The 22,648-nt window shown below is 31.9% G+C and overlaps 2 protein-coding genes and 1 non-coding gene across 5 annotated transcripts; 2 read left to right on the top strand and 1 right to left on the bottom strand.

Moving 5' to 3' along the window:
- Positions 1-3,910: 3,910 nt before the first annotated feature.
- On the top strand, positions 3,911-8,343 carry LOC112520619. Of its 2 annotated transcripts, none has more exons than XM_025129014.1 (5): positions 3,911-4,437; positions 5,320-5,531; positions 6,585-6,849; positions 7,634-7,811; positions 7,940-8,343. In XM_025129014.1, exons 1-5 carry the CDS (start codon positions 4,189-4,191, stop codon positions 8,173-8,175), a joined length of 1,140 nt encoding a protein of 379 aa, XP_024984782.1. In that variant the 5' UTR covers positions 3,911-4,188; the 3' UTR covers positions 8,176-8,343. The 2 variants fall into 2 exon arrangements, with proteins under 2 accessions (XP_024984782.1, XP_024984783.1); XM_025129015.1 differs by having other exon boundaries at positions 6,588-6,849.
- Positions 8,344-9,087: 744 nt separating this feature from the next.
- Positions 9,088-12,846, bottom strand: LOC112521230 (protein DEHYDRATION-INDUCED 19 homolog 4-like). Of its 2 annotated transcripts, none has more exons than XM_025129966.1 (5): positions 12,590-12,846; positions 10,774-10,913; positions 10,295-10,372; positions 9,721-9,980; positions 9,088-9,395 (listed from the first exon to the last, which is right to left on the bottom strand). In XM_025129966.1, the coding sequence occupies exons 1-5, from the start codon at positions 12,657-12,659 to the stop codon at positions 9,281-9,283; spliced, it is 663 nt and encodes a 220-aa protein (XP_024985734.1). In that variant the 5' UTR covers positions 12,660-12,846; the 3' UTR covers positions 9,088-9,280. The 2 variants fall into 2 exon arrangements, with proteins under 2 accessions (XP_024985734.1, XP_024985733.1); XM_025129965.1 differs by having other exon boundaries at positions 10,774-10,916.
- A 4,078-nt stretch (positions 12,847-16,924) lies between these two features.
- On the top strand, positions 16,925-16,998 carry TRNAT-AGU. Its single transcript has one exon. It is a non-coding gene; the product is annotated as a tRNA-Thr (tRNA).
- The last annotated feature ends 5,650 nt before the right edge of the window (positions 16,999-22,648 follow it).

The following is a 22,648-nucleotide window of genomic DNA, read 5'->3' on the forward strand; positions in this document are numbered from 1 at the left end:
ATTATCCTAATTATATTTTAGATTTTTTATATTTAAAATGAGATGTTTATCCTGTATTTGATTGTGTTTATCTGCAGTTAGTTACACGAATTCATATATGGAGCTTTAATAAGTTGTACATACGCACAAAGTAATATGCATTAATAAACAGTACTTTACGCATAAAAAGTGGTTTTTAAGAGTTTTTGTCAAATGATTTATAATATATATATATATATAATGTAATTTAAGTTTAATAATAAAACAATTTATTTTTGGTTTAATATTATAAATTTTATAAAGATAATAATTAAGTATTCTGTTAGAATTTAATGATTATACTAATTATATTTTAGATTTTTTATATTTAAAATGAGATGTTTATTATGTATTTGATTGTGTTTATCTGCAATTAGTTACACGAATTCAGATATGGGATGAAATCGGATAGGGATGAAATCGTTTAGAGATGAACGGGTTTAGGAGTTTTTAAGAGTTTTAGTCAAATGATTTATAAGATAGTATAGATTTCAAACGATCTCATCAAATAATGCCCCCATCGGCCATCACACAAAGGTGCCATGCATATCACGTGGTAAAAACCAAAATACAAAGTAAATGCTTTTCTCTTATCATAAAATTAGATTTCTTTTAACAGTTTCTTTAAAAATAAAGATGTTCGAGATTTTTTTTATAGTTATTTAAAATAGAAAAAGTAGGATAGAGATGATGAAAATCTTCAAATTTGAAGATTTTTTTTTAAATGATTAATTAAAAAGGGCAATGACTTGGGGGATGTTTGCCCAAACTTGTAGATAACTAGATAAGTGATTACTATTATAAGAGGTCTAATTATGATAAGAGATCTGATTGGAATATGTGTTGATTAAAAATTTAATGTTTATCATATGTTTTGTATTAAGTACTGACCAAGTAAAAATTTATTTTGTACCCTATACAATAATGCATATCGGAACCAAATCAAAGTTATAATATATCAAAATAGTTGAAGATACATTTAATGTTATGTTATATTTTTTCTGATACCACTAAAATATAATATTATAGATCAATTTGAACGTTTAGAATATTTTTTATTAGTAATTATTATAAAAGAAAATTGAAATATTAAAAATTGGTTGATAATGGTAAAAAATTATTGTCACATAGCGACTAGCACACTAACATAGAAATAGAAAAAGGAGGTTTGACAAAACCCACTTCTTCTTTCTTTCTTCTTCCTTCTTTCTAGATGTTCATTCCTTGGGAGGGGTTGGAACCGAACTGATACCCACATACACGAGATGTTGCAAATGTGACATTTATAGAGTCATGTTTGAATAAGGTATGAACATGCATTACTTACTGTTGAATACCTTTTTTTTCTTTTCAAAAGTGATGGGTATAACCAGGATGGTTACCTCTTACTCTAGTAAGGAACATATCAACCTCTTACTAGGGAAAGAGGACGGTCAGCAATGATATTATGGTAAGAGGTCAAATTTTTTTTTTGGTAAACAAGTCACCTCTTACCAAGATAAGAGCCTATAAGAAGCAAGTAAATAGGCCCTTATTCTATTTTGTATAGATGAGAATCATTAAAATTAAATATTTAGAAGTGAGATTGATAATATTTTATAAATTGTATTAAAAAAAATTAATAGGATAAAGAACATTGTAATTTTCAAAATAGAGATACAGATGGAAATGAATCTAATTTTATTTAAAGATTTTAAATTATGATTATTTGTTATGAAAAATCAGTAGGGGATGGTTTTAATCAATGGTGGAGTGTATAATTATATGATTGCAATGCCAATGCCTTAATTGATGGTGTTGTTACGGTGGTTTGATTCAAAGTGTAGAATTATGTCAAATCAAAAGCTATGTTAAAAAGGATAATGTTTTTGGTAAACAAGGATGGCAAAGAAAACATTTATTCGACCGAGAATTTGATATTTGAGTCCAATTTGACCGGAGAAATCTGTGAATTAAATGAGGATGGGAATCTTCGAAGAAAATCTTCGATTCTTTGGTGGGGATGGCAATAGGGATAGGGGTCCCTGGTACCCTTGACCTTGTTGACATCTGTACTGGTAAACTTGGCTTTCCAGTCTTAAGTGATATTGGTTCGCATAATGTTTTTGGATGAAATTAGATATGATAAAGAAATTTGACTTTGGAAAATATGGAATGAAATGTTGTCAGGTTTGACTACCTGTTTGGTTGACATACATTAAAATGGAATCTGTTGAGGAATTGGAATATGTCTGTTTGGTTCACACAATGTAGCTTTGGAATTGAAATAAAAATATTGGTAAATGACCGAAATGCCCTTTTATGATTTTTTTAAAAATAAAAATACTCTAATAAAATAATTAATTAATATATAAAATAATATAAAATACACAATCCAGATATAAGCATAAGCCAAACAATGTTACTAGATCGATGATGGTTGGCGGTGGTTCAGATCGGTGGTGGTCTATAATGGTTCAGATGGCGGTGGTTGACAGTGGTCTAGATCAATGGTGGTCCGCGGTGGTTCAGATGGAGGTGGTCATCGGTGGTTCAGATCAATGGTCGTTCAAATGATTGGTGGTCAACGGTGTTCGACATGCATTCAGATCGTCGGTGGTAGCCGATGGTTGGGCAGTGGTTCAAATCAGTGGTAGTTCAGGTGGCGGTGGTCGAATGTGGTTCATATCGCCGGTGGTCGAATGTGGTTCATATCAACGGTGGTTCAGATCGGGGGTGGATCAAATCGGTGGTTGTTCATATCAGTGATGGTCAGGGTGGTTGGCGATGATTCAGATCGATAGTAGTTGACAGTCGTTCAGATCGATGATGGTTTATGGTGGTTCAGATGGTGATGGTCGACAATGGTTCAGATCGGTGGTGGTCCATGGTGGTTTAGATGGCGATGATCGACGGTGGCTCAGATCAACGGTGGATCAGATATGTGGTGGATCAGATCAGTGGTGGTTCAGATCGGCAGTGGTTCAGGTCAGTGGTGGTCGGCAGTGGTACAGGTCGGTGGTGGTCGGCAGTGGTTCAAATTGGTGGTTCAGATGACGATGGTCAACAGGTGGTTCAGAAGGCGGTGGTTGACGGTGATTCAGATGGCGGTGGTTGACGGTGATTCAGATTAACGGTGGTCGACGATGGTCGTATTGGATTTTATGAGATTATAGTATATTGAGTCTAGGGCATAATTTGTATAATGAAGATTGAGAATTCCATTCCATCAAAAATACCATGTAGTTGCTAAGAAAAACTTAAATTCCTTTATTTATGGAATTTGTAGGATTTTAATTACTACTTTCGTGAAAAAGAATGAACCAAACGAGAGAATGAAATTTGGTCAATGAAATTCAACATTCCAATTCCAATTCCAATTCCATCAGATTTCTTCAAAATCTGCGAACCAAACACCCTCTTAGAACGAATGAAATTTTAGTGTTATTGAAGTGTTTGTGTGCATGCTAACTAAAAAAAATCTAATGAGATTAATCCACATACGTGTATATTAGCCTAAAATCCATAATTATAAAAAAATAAAAAATTGCACATTTTATTTTCAAAGTAAGTAACCCCAAAGACCATTTTTTACCAGAAAACCGTTACAAAGAAGTTCAAGTTATATGCTTACACATTCGTTCAGGGACTGTAGTGTAAGATTGAAAACTTTAAGTGGAAAAATTATAAGTTAAAAAATAGTTTGAGGACCATTTATGTAATTATATGTAATGCGAGTTCTCGTGAACAGAAGTTTAGGTCACTTTGGTAAGTGAAGTAAATAATAATCCATTGGGACAAGGCACACGGTAGCAAGAGTGCACCCTCAATTTTAGTCGGTTTAGTCCCTTCGTCTTCCACTCGTCAAAACAATAACCTTCCCTCAGACCATTTCTCTCTCTCCCTCCCTCTTCAATTCTCTCTCCCTCTCTCTCTCTCTCTCCAAAACCCTAATTAAAGAATTTCGTAAAACTTCGATCGCACCAGAAGCTTTACAAGAGACCAATTCCTGAGTTTCGATAAAAACAACCCCTTTAATTCGATTGAAGAGTCCATCAGTTTCATGCAAAAACGTTCATTGATATACGTAAAATCGTATTGCATATAGAATATATATATACAGGTTTATATCTGTATATATTTTCCATCTGGGTTGTCGTGATCACCACTTGAAACCCTCAAATTTGTTTCATGTCGAATTCGGGTCGGAGTCGGGTCCGAGAGGACAGATTTTACAGCCCACCGGCGATGAGAAGGTACAATCAGCAACAGCAGAAGCAAGTACAACAAGAAGAGCAGAAAGTACAACCCCCACGCCATCAGGAAAAGCAGCAGCAATCTGAGTCTTTGCTGAGTAGCAACATTAGTGTCGTGACGACTAATTTGGATCGGTTCATGAAGCACACGACTCCAATTGTCACGGCTCAGCATTTTTCTAAGGTATCGAAACAAGATTTAAGAAAACTATCATAAAGACGATGTTCCCCTGCATTTCTTGATGAGTTATGGGTAATCGACATAATGTGAAATTTTGGCATTAGATTAATTGATCATTTTTTAAATTCATTGTCTGTGTATGTTTACACCCTGTCCAAATGCATCATTTGCTGGTTATTCAAATTTGACAGAATGTGAGATTCCTGCTGTGAAACTTACTGATGGGCTTTGGTTTAAATTGAAGGTTGGCTTGCAGTATATGTTGAAATGTTATGAGTTATAAATGCTATCTAATGGGTCAATTATTGTATTAACATTCACATAGTTGATTTGTGAAACGATAACTTTCTTTGTTATTGGGGTTTCTTGATTGCTTACATCTGTTGCTTCCAATGAAGGGACTTCTAATTGGATAATTTTAACATAAGACGTTCAGTTAAGCTATTCTTGATCTTTTATTTTGCGACTATCTGTAATTTCGTGAAGTGGATCACCATAAACATGAAGTACCGTGAATGGTGTGTGTTGTTTGTTGTCTGGACTTTCAAATGGATTTTGCAATACTTGATGTTGTTTTCCTGAGTCACTTTGATGGAGTCTTTGGTTTCTGTTTGCTGTTAGGTTGGAGGATCCATTCTATTCAGCAATTAGATGCTCTTTGTTTATGAGAAACCTTATAGTTAACTTGACAAATATCTAGCTAGCTACTTTGATTTGTAAATCTAGATGCTTCTTGCATGACATAAACTCATCTTTCAGAATATTTAATTGCTATATGAACTGCATTTTTTGCCAAAAAGATTAATTGGAGGTTTTTTGTGTCTTTCAGTTCATTAGATGGTGTAAAAAAGATGATTTGATTTATTGTTTTCTTGAGATATGTAGACTAGCATGAAGGGATGGAGGGATCAAGATAAATATTACAACCCATACTTCATACTTGGTGATCTTTGGGAATCCTTAAAGGAATGGAGCGCATATGGAGCTGGAGTTCCTCTTGTGTTGAATGAAAGCGACTCTGTTGTGCAATACTATGTGCCATATTTGTCTGCCATTCAGCTATATGTAGATCCATCAGCACCCGTAACAAGCATAAGGTGGGTTTCTTTAGAGTTTTTGTTTACTAAGGATATTTTTTAATGGACAAGGGGAGAAAGGGGCTTGAACCTGGAAACCTCCTTCCTCTTATCTATTGAATACCTAGGAAGCAGAGAGGAGGTGTCATTCAAGCTGAACGTTTGATAAATTGATTTAGTGGTCTGTGGTTTGAATCAAATTCTAGATACCTTATCAGTAGTTTGAATACAGATTCGTTATATTACATCAAGGTTTGATTGTGTGTTGTTAGGCGGTTCAGTAAGCTAAGTGGTATTTGCAATATATGCTACAGCGGTTTAGGTTACAATCATCTGCATCATTTTCCTCTTATTCTCTGTGGTGGATCCCCTGTTGATTTATTCCGGTTGATTTATTCCGGGATCAGATAAACTGGATCTGTAATTCATCTTTCTTTCATTTCACACCATATAAATGGGACCCACTCACCCACAAGGCGAAAATGTTAGGTGCAGGGTTGCAGGGTTTCCAGCATGTGTATTACATCTCATTCTTTCTCATTTCAATGACATTTGTTCATTGATGATTGTATGTATTGTTAATGCTGTTTATGTTCTTCCGTTCTCTGGTAAGGCTTCTATGCACCTAAATTCCAAGTGTGCAAATTATAACATGCACGTCTATGTTGAGATAATGGATTGTTTAATTCTCCATTTGTTTTATTTTATGTCAATCTATCTTATTTAGATTGTTGTTTGATGCTTTTTTTAAATTATGTACATTTAGGACCATGAATTATCTCCCTGTAGTATTTTATTGCCTTTGAAATCCAATTGATGCATTTAAACCTTGGCCTGAAAGTGATCCTTTTGATGCCCAGAATTGAGAAAACTAGTTCAGTTTTTTTCTTGTTATGGTGGTTTTGTTCAAATGACTTTTGAGTAAAATATTGCAAGTCTACATTTTGTTATGGTTGTCTGGTTGAAATATTTGGACCAGCAATCATAGACTTACCTAAAGAAGCCTCTTATCGAAGGGTAATTCTCCAATACGGTAATTCTATAACTTGACAAAATTCTTTATATTTTGAACAGAAGGCCTGGTGAGGAAAGTGACTCTGATTCATCAAGAGCGACGAGTAGTGATGGAAGCTATGAGCCTGGATCAGTTGGTCTTAGACCTCGAGTTCAAGAAAACGTTGGTTCTATTGCAGAGAGTTTTAATAAACTCATGCTCAGAAGTGATCCTTTTGCGGGAGATGGCATTGAGGAAGGCGAGATTAGAAACCCACCTGGGCTTTTGATATTTGAATACTTTGAGCGTGCTTTACCTTATCATCGTGCACCTTTAGCTGACAAGGCAAGTCATTCAAGTTTGCATATTCTATACCTCCACACCTCTCTTTGATAATTTTAGCGTTTTCTTTTAGGGCGATCCTTTCTAATTGAAAATTTACTTGTTTCTCTATTCCCATCTTCACAATGATCTTTTGATACTGATTTGGGTCCACAATAATAGATACTTGATTGTCTTTAAAGTGTTGGTATTCTCTAAAATTGCTGCTTTGCTGATTGTCATCTTCATAACAGTCGTTGATTCTTAACTGAGTCCATATGATTCTACTTTTTGTTATTATCGAAGGATATATAAGATATTTGGTTGATAGTTGTGCATATGTGGCACACTTCCATCTCTTCAAGTTGCAAGATTTTCTTTCTGGGTAACTTTTTTTTAACAACAAATATACTTATTTGACTGTTAACGACAGTTGTTCAAATGAATTTGGTCCACAAAACCTCTGCCTTTTTTTTGAAAGGTATTCAAGATATTTTGTTAATGGTCATTGAAATATGCATATCTTTTAGTCCCTCCATCCATGAAAAGTGCAACACTTTCTTTCTGAGCTACTTTCTTTATCTAAAGTCACTTTCTGTTGATTGTCATCATTACAATGATTCGGTTGTACTAATTTGGGTTGACAACATTCCTGTATCTTGATATTATTGAAGGGTGTAATCAAACACTTGGATCCGCAGGATTTTGTCATCCTGCCTTTATTTATAGATGTTTGAGATATACTTGATGCTCCCATGATAATTCACTTGATTACTAATATTATTATTTGATTATGGGTTGTGAATAGATATCGGATCTTGCATCAAAGTTTCCGGAACTGAAAACATATAGGAGCTGTGATCTGACTCAATCAAGTTGGGTTTCAGTTGCTTGGTATCCCATATACAGAATACCTGTGGGTCCATCTCTGCAGAATCTTGATGCCAGTTTCCTAACTTTCCATTCTCTATCAACACCTTCAAGAAGTATCCTTCCATCTCTCTCTCTTTTTGCATCTCTGATTGAAATCTTGGTGGTTATAAAGCTTGTATCTTTTAGTGTGTTTTAATAGTTGATGGACTGGATCTAAGGTTGTGAATTTTGTGTGATCCAGGTGTGGATGGGGCTCATGGGTCAAGTGTAATTGAGGTTGATGATGTGTGGCGGATATTGTTGCCAATCTTTGGACTGGCTGTTTACAAGTTCAAGAGTTCCGATTGGACCCAAAGTGGGATTCATGGTACCGAAAAAGTGAACTCCCTGATGCAGTCGACTGAAAACTGGCTGCGGAATTTGAATGTGTATCACCCGGATTTCATGTTTTTCAAAAACCATGAGTTTTGGCGGTGAAAGTAGGTGGTAAAAGAAAGAAAGAGATAGGAAGGAGTAAAACTGACGAAATGTTTTTGTTTTTGGTGATAGCAATAGTCCATGTTGGGGCTGCTGTTTGATTTAGTACAGTAGTAGTGTGTGTACAAACTGTGTAAACTAATGATTTTTGTGCTAAATTCAAACTAATTATTAGCCTTGCTTTTTCTTGTGGCTGGAGATGCCATGATGAATCTGGATTTCATGGTGTATTTCGAGTATAGGGAGCTTACTGTGCTCAAACTTTAATTCTTACGAGACCATTTACCGTCTTGGACCTTTTTGGTAAATATTTAATGCATTCCTTGACGGAAGACGTTATTTTTGGAAGAGAAACTATCCGTTTTTAGAATCATGTAAAACAACACACTTACTGAACGCCATGATTTATAATGGTCCAAATTTTCTTATGTCTGGATTTTTTTTAATGTCTTAAATGCCTAATCAATAATATTAAGCCAAAAAAAGTAATATTGTAGCAACACCCACATAATACTGTAACGACACAAGCTTGGAAGTCTCTTATTTGCTCATATGTGACCTTAGGTCTCTCTTTTCTCAACAACATGAGGTCGCTGCAAATCTTGTACATGTTTGCAAATTAGGTCGACCGGTCTCTTTTGCTCATGCCAAGATTCGACTTTCAACATTTGTACTTTTTTCACTTTAAAGAATCATGTTGAAAATTTATTTAAAAATTACTACCCTTCGTAAATGAATAAAATCTTGATCACCTGTAGAAAATTATTACCCTTTGTAAATTAACTTATTACCCACGAAGGGATTCTAACCTCAAACCGAAGCAACTAGATCCCCATGAACATCTTGGTCCGATCAAGCCTATCAAGATCGAACCCAGAGGTAATATAGACTTGGGTCCAGAACAATAACACATAAGCAGCCAAGTTCGCATGTATCTATTATGAATTAAGCATCATATATATCTGGATTCTTAATACATTACAAGATTTGCGTTCCTCTTGTTTACACCATCTAGCGATGGAAATTCAGCACGTGGTACCTCTCTTGTCGATCTTTACTTAGATACGATGGATACTCTGGATATTAGGCAGTGGTTTCATGTAGCTTATAAATCATCATCCAGGAAAGTCGACAACAGCAGCCCTTGCACAAACGCACTTCGCCGACCCTTCTCCTCCTCATCTTCACCAGAAAGTCTACCACCCTGATGTTTTTCACTCCTGCAATATATATTTACAACCTCATATCAGTAAAGATTCACCAGATAAACTCCGGCTGATGGTGCAAGTGAATCTCTCCAGCCTAAGTAATAAGTCTCTTTAAAAACATCATCCTATCAATTTATTGACCATTGTCCTCTTTTTAGTATATATGTAAAAAACGAAATCAAAGAAGATTAGCCAAGTAAACAAAATGCAAAATAGGTTATTAAAGAAAAAATATTATAAGAACTACAAATGATAAAAGTTTACCACCTGCATTTTCCATCAGTTGTTGACAAAGAATAGAGATTTGTTCTAATTCAAGAATTGCCATAGCTCGTACCTTGCTGACAAGTCTTTATTTGAGCTTTCTACTATGGACATTTCCACAGTAGAGGAATGATTGAGATCTTGTAACGGTTCAACAGCAGTATTGTGCATGAAAGAAGATAACAACGGATCGGGCTCTGTGTTCATGGACGATGGGACCAAGAATGAAGAACCTCCAAGAAGAGACTGCAGGTTTCCTTCTCGTAACTCTTTCTTTAAAATAGAAAGAGTTGAGTTGGGTCCAACTCTACGGAACCTCCTCTTGCGTTGAACGTGATATCTAGTCAAGGAAACGCAACAATCCCACAAGTTGAAAGTAGAAATCCAAGAGACTATTGCAAAGCTAAAAGTAAATGAACGTTACAATATCAATGGGACCCACAAAATGGACAGATTGTCTTCATTTTCTGTTGTATCTTCACTTCTCTTCTCAAACATATGAACATAACCCACCAAATGCAAATGATAAACAGCCAGAACAGAGAGAACCTAAATAAGTTCCAACGTTACCCAGGATAAAACATAAACTGTAATTATAAGCAAAGCATCCAAAATGTTATAAAGGAATGACTTCAATAGAAGGATATTTTGAGAAGACTTCCATGCTGCATGGTAATATGACTAACCAAACCAGTTCCCACCCTTTTTGCACATATCGGGCACACCTGCATTTATAGCATAAAAACAAGCTTAGTATGCAAGCATGCTACTGAAAAGGAACAAGATACGTTCCACAATGCAACAAATGCTACAGAAGAGAATACCAGCCCTAACCAAATACAATAAAAAAAGAAAAAAAAAACCTTGGAGATGTTACTATTTCATGTTTAATCACCTATAAAATCCATGCTTGTTAAAGAATTACAAAACTTTAGAAATTATAAAAAAAAAATTCCCATATCATATTTGTTTTAAAAAAACAAATTCACATAGAGTACTATTTGTATACTAGATAGAGTTCTACAATTTTTTACATCTCAAAACTAATGTACAAAAAAATTAGATGATGAATAACATTTCAGAGGTTAGTTGAATGAAAAAAGAAAGCAATAAAAGCTAATGATACCCCATTCTTTGCTTGAACTGTATGCTCTTCATCAATATGACAACAAAGACCCACAATGTCAAAATCCTCCGCACAGAATGGGCACAAATACTCAGGCCTTGGGTCATCACCATCAGTTTCTTCCACGAGATGAAATGCATCTGCTGAGAAACATGAATGTGAGAATCAAAATGAATTTCACTACATCAAAATCAATAAGAAAGAAATTTTCCAAGCGATATAGAGCAGTCAAACAACAGCACGATGAAATAAACTATATAAACGCAAGTTTCAGTGCAGAAGATAATATGTGAATGTAAAGGTGAACTTGTGCCAACAGCCAGAGACAGATGGATTGTTTTTATATTAAAAAAACAGAATATCCTTTAGGATGTTGGAGCAACACGGTGCGATGTAACAAGTCATTTATCCCAAACTAATTGGGATAGGCTAAAAGACATGTAAGAAGGTGCAATCCAGGAACAAACATAATTAGATAATTGCCCTAGGCTTTTGGACATGAATTGTGTCCTTCCATGCACTCATACAACCCATATCTAAAGAAAACTCTGTTAGTATACAGTATACACCACTCATGCAACAGATTATACACCACTCATGCAACAGATATTAGCTAGTTACCAATGCCATCATGTTAATCTCGTCAATATCTACCTCTAATTACATCCCTTTTCTTGGTACGTCTTTTATCCAGTAGATTTAGAAATCCACGTTTGAGATGACTAAAGGTTCCATAACACCTCCAACAGTGTTGCCTCAGCTTCTTCTCAACCAATGCCACCCCAACATCCTCTTGTATATCCACATTTCTAATCCTATGTCCCAGAGCCACATATTCATCTCAAAAATATTTTACCTTCCAAAGCGTTCCCGTAAACCTCCAAATGGAGGGACATTTTTTATCCGAAGGCCTTAGATTAAGTAACTAACCATCAACAATGTTTGTCATCTGATTTCCAGCATAAACATTTGGATGCAGCAACTAGAAAAGGAAGCTTGGAAAAAGAAGATGGGAGTAGAAAAGGATATCTGAGTATGTCAAAGATCTTGAATAGAAATTTGGGATGTTAAATGTACCAAAGAACTCCTCTCAGAAAAAAATGTACCAAAGAACTTGACTGGATAGCATGACCACAAGCTATCCATGTCCAAGAATTCATTGATTACTTCACTTCTTCATGCTAGTTTAAAAGTCTCGTATTGTAGCCAACCCATCCGGTTTCAAATTGAAGACTTGTTCTCTTTATTGTTAAAATTTCTTACACTCAAATTTTCCATATTCAAATTTAAAATCTCAAACTTCCATTTCATCTTCCAGATCCAATTGAGCGACTAATACAATCACATGATGTACATATTCTTCACTTACCTACTATCATATTTGACATCAAATGTTCCAGAATAGTTTACAGAACAACAGACGAATGATGTCATCGAATTTTCCCCGTAAAAGCACAACGATAACACCATCGTCGATCACTGCTCACATGGAAACGTGTTTATATGTGTATGAGAGTGCATATATAATAATCACAATTTCCCCCATAAAACACAATAAAAATGGAAACCCTAGATTTTTTTTAGAAGAACGTGGGTAGATACCACAACAATTTCCTTTACATTTGTTAGTGAAAAATCGCAAGACACACAAATATAACACATCGATTGTAACATCGAATAAATCTGTATTAATTAATTGCAGAACTAGATATACACTTAAAAATCAAAGTAAACAACAGTGAAATCCTAAAAAAAATTCAATCTGTCACGCGATTTCACAAAAATCAAATCAAATTAACAAAGAAAAAACACAAACCTGATCGAGATGGATAACGCCTGGAAGAAGAGTTATAAGTAGAGAGACGAGCCCATGAATTTGGGTCCATTTTCGTTGATCCAGAAAATAAACGTCCAAACTTACCTCAAATAAGAAACAATCCCCAACTTTTTAGGCAAAATCCGGTTATGGATTTGATCATCCGTGTAGAAATACAGATTTTGTGTATGTATAGCTTTGATTTCAGAGGAGAAAGAGGTGTAATTTCTAGAGAGAGAGAGAGAGCAGAGGAACTCTCCACCAAACTTTCCTGCTAAGGGCTCCAATGTATATATAAGGGGTACGTTATTGATATACTGCTATAATCCATACACATCCCTGATGTTTTCATAAATGTTACATTTAAACCTTTATGTTTTAATATTGTTCACTTTAGCCCAATACTACTTGAATAAATTTGTACGTTTCATTTTCACTTTTTCTAGTATATACTATATTATAAAGCATTTGACAAAAACTCTTTAAAACCATTTTTATGCGTAAAGTACTGTTTATTAATGCATATTATTTAAAATTCAAGATTGTAAATAGATTGTGCATAAGTACAACTTATTAAAGCTCTATATCTGAATTCGTGTAACTAACTGCAGATAAACATAATCAAATACATGATGAACATCTTATTTTAAATATAAAAAATATAAAATATAATTAGGATAATTATTGAATTTAATAGAATACTTAATTATTATCTTTATAAAATTTATAATATTAAACCAAAAATAAATTATTTCATTATTAAACTTAAATTAAATTATAATAAAAGAATAAATTAAAGAAATTACATAAAAAATAGGACTTTTAAATAGTTGATTTAATACTAATTGGGCTTATTTTTTTAAAATTTCATAATATTTCATTCAAAAATAAACTATACTATATTATAAAGCATTTGACAAAAACTCTTAAAAATCATTTTTATGCGTAAAGTACTGTTTATTAATGCATATTACTTAAAACTCAAAGATTGCAAGTAGAGTGTGTATAAGTACAACTTATTAAAGCTCTATATCTGAATTCGTGTAACTAACTGCAAATAAACATAATCAAATACAATATGAACATCTCATTTTAAATATAAAAAATCTAAAATATAATTAAGATAATCATTGAATTTAACAGAATACTTAATTATTATCTTTATAAAATTTATAATATTAAACCAAAAATAAATTATTTCATTATTAAACTTAAAACTAAATTATAATAAAAAAATAAATTAAAAAATTACATAAAAAATAGGACTTTTAAATAGTTGATTTAATACTAATTTCGCTTATTTAAAAAAAATTATAACATTAAAAAATAAAAACATTTTATTTTTTCTTAAAACCACATAAAATTGTATTATAACATCGATAGAGCCAAAATATAAAATGAAACATTAAAATCAAGATGTATCTCGTTGCATTANATTTTATATTTATTGAATTTGAATTTAAAATCTATTTTTAATTACTTTACTGTGAAATTGTATTATCTATACTATCTATACTATCTTATAAAGCATTTGGCTAAAACTCTTAAAAACTCTTAAAACTCTTAAAAACTCTTAAACCCGTTCATCCCTAAACGATTTCATCCCTATCCGATTTCATCTCATATTTGTATTCGTGTAACTAAATGCAGATAAACACAATCAAATACATGATAAACATCTCATTTTAAATATAAAAAATCTAAAATAAAATTAGTATAATCATTAAATTCTAACATAATACTTAATTATTATCTTTATAAAATTTACAATATTAAACCAAAAATAAATTATTTCATTATTAAACTTAAATTAAATTATAATAAAAGAATAAATTAAAAAAATTACATAAAAAATAGGACTTTTAAATAGTTGATTTAATACTAATTTCGCTTATTTTTTTAAAAATTTATAATATTTCATTCAAAAATAAAAACATTTTATTTTTTCTTAAAACCACATAAAATTGTATTATAACATCGATAGAGCCAAAATATAAAACGAAACATTAAAATCAAGATGTATCTCGCTGCACGATGCGAGTACGACTCTAGTTACCTTTAAAAAAATCAATTGCATTAGTATTCTCCAATGTTTTAATATTTGGTTGTTATATATGAAGCTTATTTTTTTTCCTGCAAATCTTAATTAGATACTTCAAACTCAAAACTCTTCTACCGATTCAACATTATTTACGACTTATTAAAAGACCCTTGTTCTAACAATATTTGATTATCAGTAGAATTCAACCTTTCTGAAGGTCAAAGGTTCAAATTCCTATCTCAACCTTCTCATTCGAGCTAAACTCCCAACATATCTATTGTGAATTTGATTATATTACCATCATGGCATTTTGACATATGTGTGAATCAATTTTGTATGAAGATGTTGTGTAGTTTGTTGCTGGAGCAATCTTGCCAAAAAAATTGCACTGGACGACTAATTAGTACTTGGTACACATTTTTATTATTTAAGTTTTATATCTTAAATTAAATTTTATTTGAGATTTTGGTTTTTTCATAGATATATTCCCTAAATTTTATAATAGTATTATGGTCATTTTTTGTGACAAAAATGAGACTTAGAGATCATTTACTAAATACTTACCATATAAATGTTCATGGACAAGAGTCATCATCTTCATTTACTTTGTCAGGTAACTGGTAACATTTTCGGCCATTAAAATGGATTGTGGATAAATGTCTTTTATTCGGTAAGCCTTACTGGAGTAAGAGTCTTTTCCCCCACTAACTTATCCGGTAAGATTCTTGATCCTTGTTACAACTCTTATCGAGTAAGATTCTTGGTATTTATCATGCTTACTGGTAAAGTAGATGACACTCTATAATCGCTTACCTGATAAGAGTTTGATAAATAGCCCCTTACTTTTACACCACTAAGATTTATATAAAAAGTTCAGGGAGTAATTTTTTTTTATTAACCTGGGAATCCAACGCGCTATGCGAGTCGACTAATCCCAGTACGACCAATTGCTTTGCAGATAGCCCGTAGTCACCGCATTTGAACCTCCACGGCCACAAAAGGGTTTTTATTTCTCCTTGGATTTGAACCTGAGACCTTCTGCTACTTTTGATCTTTGGAGCCAAACTCAAACCAGCAAGACACCACCCTTGTAAACTTATAAAAGAAGCAATGGACATTAGTGAACTTAATTGTTATATAGTGGTATTAGCCTTTAAATAGTTAACTAGTTGTGTATCTGTGCAATGCGTCGGGAGCCATGAATTTTAACGATTTTGAAGTTTCACTGGTTTTATAAGATAAGATTTAACGATGATATAGGTCACATTTGTTCTTTACATATTAATACAATTTGAATAAATAAGAGTTATGGTTCCAATTACAGACTATCGATGGAAAAAATTGTATGACAGTTTAAAATCCAATATATTTAAAATCCAACATATTTAAACGACTCCACAAATGTATTCGATTTACACCAAAAGCAAAGAATCAAGAAACTTGAGTTTTAAGATAAACACTCAAAACCAATAAAGAAAACTACAAATTTAACATATCATAAGCCATGAAAATACAAAAAAAGATGGGTTTTAGAATGAAATTTCAACCGCTTACCCTATTTCTTGTCCAGAAACTCAGATTAAGATTGAATTAATACATGTATATATATATTTCAAAAAAATCCAAGAACATATTAATTTAAAACATATTATACAATGCAATTTGGACAGCCTAACCCCAAAATATATAGTATATATATAAATAAATAACTATAAAAGTATAAATCGTAAATATTAAAAATATTTTTTCACAGTATATATAATATATAATATTATAATTAATTAAAAAACTATTCAATATTGGACTCATTTCGAAGGTATTAACGAGACGATTATAATGGTGTAACTTGTTAAAACAAATATATATTTTTTAAACATGTTTTAATTGATATACAATTATGTATGTTAATTTGATAAATGTTTAAAATGAAAAATTTAAAAGTAAAGGACGTAAAGTAAATTAATTAATTAATTAATTAATTATAGAGGTATAAAGTATAAATTTGAAATTATAATTTAAAAAAAATGGTTGTGAAAGGGTGAGTGTATGTGAGGAGAGGAGAAAGTAAAAAAGTGAGTATAAAAGGTATTTTGGTCATTTAGAATTTTAATACTTTAAGACTTTTGCTAAATTTGCTTAATAATATAATATAGATATATCTATGGACACACATTTTTTGTAAACTAAAATTTTAATTAATGATTACTTAAATAACAAATAAAGATGGTAAATTTTGTAGAAGAAAGAAGAGTTAAGTTTTGTTCAAATAAAGAACTGTTAAATAAGCATTCAAAGCTCTCGTAGCTCAGTTGGTTAGAGCACCCGTTTAGTAAGCGGGAGGTCTTGAGTTCGACTCTCAACGAGAGCAAGTACTTTTTCGATCTCTATTGGGCCTTGCATGGGCTTTATTGGGCCTTATCGCCAATATGGACACTCGTTTTTGTTTTATTTTCTTTTTTTAACACACCAAATAATTTTCTTTTACTTGTACAAAATATTCACCCAACGGAAACGGTAAAAAGATGGCTAAAGTGGGTTCGGTCGGGAAAGTTTACGGTCTGATTGTTCGGGAAAATGCAAAACCCGTCGTCATCATCATTCATCACTCATCAATGGAATTTGTAGAGAATTGCAGTCTGGGCTCGCCCCGAATTGGTTACAACATGACGGTTTAAAGGACAATTGAAAGTCTTATGGAAATTCAAAGCTACCAACCCAATTATAAAAATGACCCATTTGAAATCGGCCCCACCCAAATCTTAATTACATAAGGTTTTATTGAAGCAATAGTTACATAGGTTTTATTTCATGTATATCATGATTTATGTTGAAAACGAAAAACACATTTTTCAACTTTTAACATCCAAATTTTGTATTGGACCATATATATTTATGACATAACATTTTTGTCATACACATTAAAATAATATTCTATCTTTTAAACAAAATGTATTTATATCATGAATTATAAGTTGTCAGGCTTTTAAGTTATTCGCAAGTTTCATTTTTAGATCAAAATAAAAAGTGTTGAAGTTGGTAATTGAAATAGGAACCTAAACAAATTTGTTTCAAATAACAACATTACGTTGGATTATTTAAATGCATCAACCCGACTAATTCAACCTATATATAGTCCCATTATCGACCGCCAAACATAATAATATTATTTACCTTAATCAAGTAATAGCAACAATCGGGTGACGCAAAGCAAATTGAATAATTGACGTGGGTGCGTGTTTGGAGAAGAATTTTGGTGGCAAGGGAGGAAGCACGTCCGCAACGGTCAAATTGTGGTCAACATCACTTTGACTCAGGGCCGTCTCTGGGAAGGGCGGGCCGGGCATACGCCCAGGACCCATAAAAATTAGGGGCCCAAATTTTTTTAATATATATAATAATAGTTCAAAAAATTTAGTAAATAGAAGATATATAAAAAAAATTAGTATCTAATATGATAAAGAAAGATTTTGGTACTACATTAACTATTAAAGATCCAAACATGTATAAATTAAACATATTTAAGAAAAAAATACATAAAGAGGTTAATCTGTTGTTCATTATATAATATTATTTAATATTTTTCTAAGTTTTTTTTTTATCTAAAACCGACGTCTAAAACTACTTGCTTCGAAAACTTTGATATATTTTTCATAATTTATCTCCCATCGACTCTTTTAATTATTCCATCTTCGCGTGAATTCTATTTTTTATATTAAAATATGTTAGATTTTCTTGTTATTAGTTAACATAACCCTCATTTTTTGATAAAATTATCAACCATATGAGACGGTACAACTTATATTTATATTTAGAATAATAAAACTATAATATTTTTTTCATAGTTGTTCTTTATTTTCTAATATTGAGCGTATAAATCTTATGCACTAGAATACAATCTCAAACTATCACCAACATGAGTTTTTTAATTTATATAATCGATGATTCCAGAAAAGTTTGTTTTAACCCTAACCCTATGTTTTTTAGTCTTCTTTTACATAGGAAAGAGAGGAAAGTAATAGATGAAGAAAAATATTATGTTCTCGAGATTTTTTTTAGAGAAAGGAAAAGAAAAGGAAAGGAAAAAAATTATATCAAATTATATTATTTATTTCATTATTTTCCTTACTCTATCTTCTTTATTATAAACACAAATACAAAAAACTTTTTTTTGTCCTTTCTTTTATTTTTCTTTTCCTTTCTCATTTTTTTCTTTCATTCCCAATTTCGAAAACATAATATAAAAGTTTAAAATGATGTTAATCTTCCCAAATTCGAAAACATAATATAAAAGTTTAAAATGGTGTTAATCTNTGTTAATCTTCCCAAATTCGAAAACATAATATAAAAGTTTAAAATGGTGTTAATCTCCCCAAATTCGAAAACATAATATAAAAGTTTAAAATGATGTTAATATTCCCAAATTCGAAAACATAATATAAAAGTTTAAAATGATGTTAAAAAACATTAAAATGACATGACATGGAAAACCAACCTATTTACATTTATTTACATAGTGTCACTTGGAAATCAGAAGAATCAACTTTCTAACACCAAATGATGTCATTCTATGTACCAAAAGTGTATCATAAGATGTTTTTGATGATGGAACAAATTATCGATGCCACATAAAAATGTTCTAGTAGATAATATTAAAAATGAGTATTAATTGATTTTGTGTCCAAAAATACTCGAAAAAACAGTATTATATGACTTCAATGTTATTTCTGATGATAAAAACAATATATTGAAAAAATATCATACTTATCGAGAGCCCTTTCTCACATCTCGCCCAGGGCCTAAAAAATGTCATGAACGAGCCTACACTTTGTGAGAGCATCTTCAACGTTAAAATAGAAAATAGCAGACCGATTGTAAAAATCTTCGAATTTAGAGAAATTTCTAAAACTCTATAGTATAGAGAATAATATTTTAATTATATTTAACTAATTGAACTTATTGAAGTTAAGTGTGTAGTAAAAAGACATAATATTTTATTAAATGTATTGAATGCTTTATTAATATATTTGTAACACACATGTTACCAAAGCACAATTACCGCATAATTCTTAAGTTCAATTACAAGACAAATCTCAACAAAATACAGGATACATGTATATACCATCAAAAGATAAGTTTTGTACCAACATTTACGTCTAAAATACCGAAGAGTGTTCATCGGGAAAACATCAACCCGAAGATAAGTTTTGACGACTAAACAAGTACTACCCAAAAGTATAAACTACCATGTACCAAAAGATGACGATCATTGCTTCTGACGTGAACAATCAACGGTCAAACAACTTTCTTTTTACCCCTATCTTCTTTTCCTGAAATGTTTATCACTAAAAGGATAAGCTAACAAAGTTAAGTGAGTTTAAATGGATGTCATGTGTATCATATCTCACATAATTTCACATACAAGGGAAGTCATTGAGTACAAGAGTCAATTATCATCAAAGGCATGTGCTATCAAAGCATAGGTTCTCAAGGAAACAACAAAGGCAATAAACTTTCAACGAGTACTCGATCACATGAACTTGTCTCACAAACATATCAGATACTAATAATCATGTTATGCATAGCTAGTACATTAACCAACAATTTATGTACAAATCAACCAACAAACATTAGGTTTGACTGACCAATCCATGTTCCTCCACTCCCAAATGGTGTACAAACCCTCTACTCATCTTCTTGCAATAACCATCCTCCATCCCCGGATAGATGAGTAGGGACAGCCCCCTCCGGTTGTCTCACCTGGATCCGAAGGTGCCCGACAACCGGCGCCCAACACAAGAACAAAGCAACAAACAAACCATTACAAGGAGTGATCATGGTATAAAAGTATCAAGACCATAAGAATATAACATATACACATATAGCACATAGTAGACACATATCCAAGTAAACTCACATTACAATTCGGTTGTATTAAACCGAATGTCAAACCGAGTGGTCGAATCCCAATTCCAATTCAAAGGTTGAAAACCACTTCCAAGACTTCCTTACAATATTAAACAATCCCTGGAAATCATATTCAAAGTCTCATTAGTGATGCACGTCAAGAACTCACACAATTCTCATTTCAATTAAGGCACTCTACTTTGAATTCCATTCTAAACACTCAACTTGCAGACTTGTTTTGACCTTTTAAAACTCAAAATCATCATTTAATCTCTAAAGATAAGTTGTATCCTTTTCTCTTACCTTTTCAGGGCTTATTTATACATAATTTTAGAAATTTTATAAGAATTTATATGATTTTTCAAAGACAGAGCTGTAACCATGTTGATATATGCTCAAAACATCCATTTTCATTCAAAAACATGACCAATACTAGCCCAATCAATTCCAAATTCACATATTCACTTATTTTTACTATATTACAGAATAAATCAATCCTAAACCATGATTATAACATCAATTTTCTACCAATTTCTTCATCTTTCAATTTTGACTCCTAAAAGTCAACACATGTTCTTGAGTTAACATTATACATTTCAAAAAATCTTACAATTCATCCATGGATTTCACATACTAACAGATAATAACACTTAATCTTAACATAATTTCATTACAAAATCATCACATGCATGGATTCAAAACTAATCAATTTATGTATAAAACAAAAACAAGACTATGAGATGAGTTTTACCTTTGATTTCTCCACAAATCTTGTTAAATCACTTGATTTACGGTTAGATTAGCTTCAAGTGTGTGTGTTTTCACCTTAGAACACCAATAACTGATTTTGGGTGAAAATGGGGGTAAAATGGGGCTGTTTTGAGGGTTTTCACGTCTTACACTTGAGTTGGGTCGGGTTGACCCGGTTTGATACCCATTTTGACTACTAAAACACTAAAAATTTCATAACTTTTTGCTCGGAACTTCGTTTTTGATGAGGTTTTCGCCCATGCGTTAGTAATAAGATAACCTAAAACTTATGATAAAAATATTTCAGAAAATATCTCTCAACAAAAACAGTTTTACTTATTTGTAACTTAGACGTTATACTTTCCTTAACTCAATTATTTGACTTTATGATCGGAATCGCGTAAAAATTCTACAACACTTCTAATACCTCCCAAATGATTCTAAACTTAGTTCCAAACCTTCAAATTCCATAAAAGTCTTTCGTTCGACCCCAAAGATCAAAACCATACTGAAAAAAAAATGATATTTTCAACACATACTTAGCCAAAACGCAATGTACTTTGATTTCTTAACATATAACCACTCCAAAATCTTACTCAAACATATTTAAGGGTATTCCAACCTAACGCTCACATTTAAACATAAATTTAAGGCATATCAGAAAGATGGATGTTACAATATTTAATGTCATAATTGCTAAAATAAAGTAGCCGTTGGAGATATAATTTTTCTTTTCTCCAAAATTTGTAACATTTCATACTTTATTATAGAATAGCGGTTGAAGATGATCTAAAGTATCCATAATTAGGTGTGCATAAAAAATCAATTAATCTAACGAATTAGGCTGACTGAAGCTGAAATAATTCAATCTAACCTAATCTAAAATCACTAGATACCTAATTGGGCTGTAAAATTTTTAACCTGTTCGATATTATGTTGGAATTAGGTTATGGTCATTTGAACCCAACACAATGAATCCAATGTCTTTCTATACCTTGGATTTGATATGATTATTAAGTGAGACCGATTGAGATTGATGGTAATCAACCTTTTGCCCAAATATGATTGTTAAATCGTACCACCTAATATATATAAGTAATAACCTAGACTGTAAAATGATTTATCAAAATTTCAAACCAATCCACCCGGTATGATTTGGGTTTGGTTGTCTTTTTTTTTTCTTTTTTAAGTTGGGTTGAGTTGAATTTTTTTAAATAATAAATATTAAATTGAATTGTTCAAATATCTTCAAAATATCCAATGTAATATAGTAATTGAGAATTCTTATAAAATTGAAATTTTTATATATACTATCACTCTTATAAATCATTAATGTTTTCTAGTTCTAAAAATTCTTAGTTTAT

The sequence above is a fragment of the Cynara cardunculus genome (genome assembly GCF_001531365.2).
Source record: "Cynara cardunculus var. scolymus isolate 2C chromosome LG 11, CcrdV1, whole genome shotgun sequence".
NCBI lineage: Eukaryota > Viridiplantae > Streptophyta > Magnoliopsida > Asterales > Asteraceae > Cynara > Cynara cardunculus.

What these genes read in the sequence shown, in the direction of transcription:
- LOC112520619 (XM_025129014.1), top strand. Translation starts at nt 4,189, where the DNA reads ATGTCGAATTCGGGTCGGAGTCGGGTCCGAGAGGACAGATTTTACAGC. An exon ending in CGGCTCAGCATTTTTCTAAG is followed by an intron (nt 4,438 to 5,319) that starts GTATCGAAACAA and finishes TGAGATATGTAG; the next exon opens with ACTAGCATGAAGGGATGGAG. An exon ending in GTGCACCTTTAGCTGACAAG is followed by an intron (nt 6,850 to 7,633) that starts GCAAGTCATTCA and finishes GGTTGTGAATAG; the next exon opens with ATATCGGATCTTGCATCAAA.
- LOC112521230 (XM_025129965.1), bottom strand. Translation starts at nt 12,659, where the DNA reads ATGGACCCAAATTCATGGGCTCGTCTCTCTACTTATAACTCTTCTTCC. An exon ending in AGCATGGAAGTCTTCTCAAA is followed by an intron (nt 9,981 to 10,294) that starts ATATCCTTCTAT and finishes ACTAGATATCAC; the next exon opens with GTTCAACGCAAGAGGAGGTT. An exon ending in AATAAAGACTTGTCAGCAAG is followed by an intron (nt 9,396 to 9,720) that starts GTACGAGCTATG and finishes TATATATTGCAG; the next exon opens with GAGTGAAAAACATCAGGGTG.